General features: G+C 37.3%; 1 protein-coding gene across 1 annotated transcript; it reads left to right on the top strand.

The window, feature by feature from the left end:
- Window positions 1-1217: 1217 nt before the first annotated feature.
- LOC136844753 (serine protease inhibitor dipetalogastin-like) lies at window positions 1218-3120 on the top strand. Its single transcript, XM_067113987.1, has 2 exons — window positions 1218-1245; window positions 2723-3120. Exons 1-2 carry the CDS (start codon window positions 1218-1220, stop codon window positions 3118-3120), a joined length of 426 nt encoding a protein of 141 aa, XP_066970088.1.
- Window positions 3121-5689: the final 2569 nt, after the last annotated feature.

Here is a 5689-nt window from a genome sequence, read left to right on the forward strand (position 1 = left end):
CACCCTCCAATCATCAAACATCCCAAATTGCAGCCCTGTAGCCTCAGTAGTTTTTATTTCATTGAAGGTTAAAGTTAGCCATAACCATGCGTCTGGCAACGATATAGGCCATGCCACCACCGGGCCGTGATTAAAGTTTCATGGGCCGCGGCTTATACAACATTATACCGACCACCGAAAGATAGATCTATTTTCGGTGGCCTTGATTGTACGATGTGCGCCGAAGAAACTTGTTTATGTTGGTGTTCAGATGATGGTCTCGGAAAAGGAGCCAGAGAGAGAGAGAGAGAGAGAGAGAGAGAGAGAGGCAGGCGACGGGGTTTTCAGGTCGTCAAAACACCTGAGGAATAGGAAGGAAAAAATGGACGGCCGATATTACAGAGTCATTAGTTATTAGTTTGATGGTGTTGCTCGTTGTTGCCAAAGGCTTATTTGATGGCGTTCTGGCTTCCCCACTACTTTTTTTTTTCATTCTATTTTACAGTTAGTGATTGAGGATGATTGGTGGAAATGCAGCCATTCGAGTAGAAATTGACACAGGGATCCGATAGGTAGTTGGTGATAGTTCGCCCAGCCATTTTTTGAATTTGTACAGATAGGCGTAGAAATATTACTTCACACAGAAACACACACACACACAACACACACACACACTTACATTTATTTTTATATTTCTTCAGTTCGCTAAGTAAAGGACGACAGTCGAAAGGCCTCGCGGTACTCCAGAGTTTCTCTTTCCTTCGTGGATTTTGTCTTTATTTGCATATATATATATACATATTTTATATATATTTGTATATATATACAGTATATATATATTATATATATATATATATATATATATATATATATATATATATATATATATATATATATATATATATATTCACATGAGAAAACATATGTTTTTTCCCTAAGTCTTTTATATACCTCCCTCCTCCCGATTCGACTCCGAGAAGGTGAAATCCGCGTGTCATTTGCCAAAGATATTCCCCAGGCACTCTTATCGAACTCATTAATCTCCGGCGAGAAGAAAGAGGAAGGGAAAGAGAGAGAGAGAGAGAGAGAGAGTGTGTATGTGACCGCTTGTTTGAGAACGATAAGAAGAAGAGCGGCCGTTCGGGATGTGTCCGAAACGCTTCGAGTGACACTGGCCACGGGCCCACGTTGCTCGTTCGTCTTGACACTCTGCTAGCCTCGTCATCACCACAGCCAGTATGACGGACAACCCGGCATTCAAACAAGGTGAGTGTATTTCGAGGGGACACACACACACACACACAGACTCACACCTGTGTTTGTGTTTGTGTTTGTGCGTGTTAATACCCGGGATATGAATGGTGAAAGTGGGTCTAGCAGGCTTTCATTAGTGTTAAACATAAGTATAGTCGATGAATAGGAAGCAGAATTTTAGATGTATTATGGGGTCATTGCAGGAATACACACACACATATATACATATACATATATGTGTGTATATATATATATATATTATATATATATATATATATATATATGTATATATATATATATATATATATATATATATATATATATATATATATATATATATATATATATATATATATATATAGGCATTGGTGCAGCTGGTGTAAATGATAAGCAAATTTAAGTGGTCCGATGGTTTGGTCCTGTGGAGAGGAAGGGAACTTGCTCGGTCAGAAATTATTTGTCATGCATTTGAAGAAAAAAAAAGGGGTTAGGAAAGTACAAACACATAGAGTTTCAGTGTTATATGTATATACACATATGTATGCTGTATGTATGTAATAGGTAGTCACAATGTGTAGCAGTACATATGTGTGCAATTAGGTAAGTTAAAGGAGTGATATGACACATTACGAAAGCCACGCGTCATGCACTCTGTAACCTTTCTTGTAGTGATAAAGCAATCTTTGTCTTATTAGTACCTGGACCATTTGAATAGTGTTTGCATATTTACAGATACTGCAGGAATATTGTTCAGTAATGAATTTGAAAAAAAAATAATAATTTTTATGAAAAATATTACATGGGACATAAAAATACTAGGTAAAGATTCGTGATAACAAAGGAAAAAAAATATATATATTATATATATATACTTATATATGATGTATATATATATACATAATTCTTGTGAGATGGAATAATCATGATGCTTGTGTGGTTATGCTAATAAATAACTGTTGGTAGGGTAAGGATTAGTGGGAAGGGAAAAATGGAGAGAGTGATAATTTGACATATCTAGGCGAGTTAGTCAGTGTATAGCATTCATAATATTAAGTTTGTTATTCGTAATATTTCTCTTCTTTATTTGTGGCAAGTCTAAAATGACCGTCTATTATTATATTATATTTCAGTTTACCAAAATCTCATTATATATTTTTAAGTGATTTGTGGTTTTAAATTGCTCAGTTCACTTAACATTCACTCCTTCCTTGTGACTTGAGCTCTAAAGTCTACCATATGCCTTGTGACTTGATTAGTAAAAGTCTACCACAAGCCTTGTGACTTGAGTAGTAAAGTCTACCACAAGCCTTGTGACTTGAGTAGTAAAGTCTACCACAAGCCTTTTGACTTGAGTAGTAAAGTCTACCACAAGCCTTGTGACTTGAGTAGTAAAGTCTACCACAAGCCTTGTGACTTGAGTAGTAAAGTCTACCACAAGCCTTGTGACTTTGAGCAGTAAAGTCTACCACAAGTCTTGTGACTTGAGTAGTAAAGTCTACCACAAGCCTTGTGACTTGTAGTAAAGTCTACCACAAGCCTTGTGGCTTGAGTAGTAAAGTCTACCACAAGCCTTGTGACTTGAGTAGTAAAGTCTACCACAAGCCTTGTGACTTGAGTAGTAAAGTCTACCACAAGCCTTGTGACTTGAGTAGTAAAGTCTACCACAAGCCTTGTGACTTGAGTAGTAAAGTCTACCACAAGCCTTGTGACTTGAGTAGTAGAGTCTACCACAAGCCTTGTGACTTGAGCAGTAGAGTCTACCATAAGCCTTGTGACTTGAGTAGTAAAGTCTACCACAAGCCTTGTGGCTTGAGTAGTAAAGTCTACCACAAGCCTTGTGACTTGAGTAGTAAAGTCTACCACAAGCCTTGTGACTTTGAGCAGTAAAGTCAACCATAAACTTTGTGACTTGAACAGCAAAGTTCACCACAAGCCCTGTAACTTGAGCAGTAAAGTCTACCACAAGCCTTGTGACTTTGAGCAGTAAAGCCTACCACAAGCCTTGTGTCTAGGGCAGTGAAACGTAACAAAGCAAATGATTCTCTGATGTGGCCGCTTATTCAACATTCACATCGCATCATCACTACGCATTTCGGAAGATGTTCGTTTTGCGTGACCCGAATAAATAACCGCACATGCATACGTACACGCACATTTACATAAATTGCATTCACCTTGAAGTTGACAATCATTGTACCCTTATGAAAACCTTGTTCTTTGTGGCAATTGTTATTCCTTTGTGATCTGATACCTGCAACATCCTGCTGGAATGTAAACAGTGCTTGTTTCTCGTTGTGGTCATGTTACGAAACACCAGGAGATGAACGCTGAGGAAAAGAAGTTACATTCTTTTTAGAAAATGACATTAACTGGCCGTAGATGTGAAACTAATTGCGTTAAGTAGCCATATATTTTGTCAGCATAATATCTTCTTGCTTGGCATAACGGAACCATCTTTGAAACCATATAAAAAAATGCTGTGACAGAAGAGTTGTTTTTCCGCATATAAAAGAAAAACGGTCTTCTTGCTTATATATCTTAACCATTTTGGAGACGGGGTCAGAGTGGGCTATTTGTTGGTGGTCTAGCCATGACCATAAATTTGCATGGGCACTCTGACCAGTGATGCTTAGTAGAGCCGTAGAATTGATAGCAGTATTAGTATTAGCAGTAGAATCAGCAGTCCATTGTATGCTTATCCGTGAAGAATCACAACGACCACTTGTGAATACACTGGTCAGTTCAGTTGTGGTTTACGTTTTGGGCGAACCTTAGCTACTTTCGTGTTCCCAAGGTCAAACGGCATGCCGAGTAAATGTGGAAGAGGGACTACTACCTTCCTGCAATTTGAAGAGCCACAGAATAGCATAGGGCGTTTGCCTGTGTGTTCTAACTGCTATACTCGTGAACTGCATGCTTTTGTTAACGCTCTGGAATGCGGTTTCTTTAAATTGAGCGAGTTTGCGCTGCAGCTTTGTAGAGTGGGATCTGTGAATGGCTGGGAAGTTCATGGAAAAGATTTGAATGTGGCTGTTAAAATAAATCTGGTTAATAAACGGAACTTAGTCTCTAAGTGAGGGCTGGTAGGAAGGCATACGAAAATAAATAAATAAATAATAATAATAATAATAATATAATAATAATGTGTAATAAACATCCACAATTGTATAGTAAATATATTAATATGTATAATATGTAAAATAAACCAAAGACTTTCGAACACTTGAACGAAAGTCTTTGGTATATTTTACATATTTTGCATAGTAATATATTTACTATATAATTGTGGATTTTTATTACATTGTTTTTCACGAAATTGTGAATATTAGCAGTAATAATAATAATAATAATAATAATAATAATAATAATAATAATAATAATAATATCAAGACCTGAAAATCGAAATAAGAAGGATATGGGATATGCCATTGGAAATTGTACCCATAATCATAGGAACACAAGGCACGATCCCAAGATCCCTGAGAAGGAATCTGGAAGAACCGAAGTAGCTCCAGGACTCATGCAGAAGAGTGTGCCTACTAGAAACTGCGCACGTAGTGAGAAAAACAATGGAATCTCAAGGAGGCAGGATGCAACCCGGAACCCAACTCTATAAAAACCACTTAGTCCAATAGGATGACTGTGATGGACAAAAAATAAAATAATAATAATAATAATATTCTTTGTTTCAGCCCAGGGCCATGTACATAGAATATACAAAATAGAGACAATACAATACACAGTTTAGAACTCTAGGTACACGAGATAGAATTATAAAAATGATAATCGGCAATATCCACACAGTTGCTGAGATAGTGGTAAAGATAGTAATTATAGTAGTGGCAATGACAGTACTGATATTAAGAATAATAGTAAAAATATTAGCAATGATAACAATTAAAAAACAGATTGCATACAATTAAGATCCAGCTAGGGACCTTGGTTGGTTGCAGAAGTCAGGTCCAGATGGCTAAATACGAAAAGTGAAAAAAAAAAAAAAAAATCTCAATTAGGCATTACTTAAGGTTCTTATGCAGCGTCCCTTTGGCCCCTAGCTGCAACCTCTTCCGTTACTTTTACTGTACCTCCATTCATATTCTCTTTCTTCCATCTGACTTTCCAGCTTAGCCAACAATTGTTTCGTAGTGCAACTGCGAGGTCTTCCTCCTGTTACACCTTCCAAACCTTTTACTGTCAGTTTCCCTTTCAGCCCTGAATGACCCCATAGGTCCCAGCGCTTGGCCTTTGGCCTAAAGAACCTATGTTCTGTTCTGTTCGTACCGGGGACAATGACATTTCTCAGGAGTATTTTGTTGTTACATATCCAAGTCGATTGTCGAAATAAAAACAATGGTTATTGAATTTAACAGGATTTAGTCTGTGCACACATTGTACGACGTCCGGATTTCGTGATTGCATTACGATATCTGGACTTCGCTCTAATCCTTTTGCGCCA

This window comes from Macrobrachium rosenbergii, chromosome 13 (genome assembly GCF_040412425.1).
Source record: "Macrobrachium rosenbergii isolate ZJJX-2024 chromosome 13, ASM4041242v1, whole genome shotgun sequence".
NCBI lineage: Eukaryota > Metazoa > Arthropoda > Malacostraca > Decapoda > Palaemonidae > Macrobrachium > Macrobrachium rosenbergii.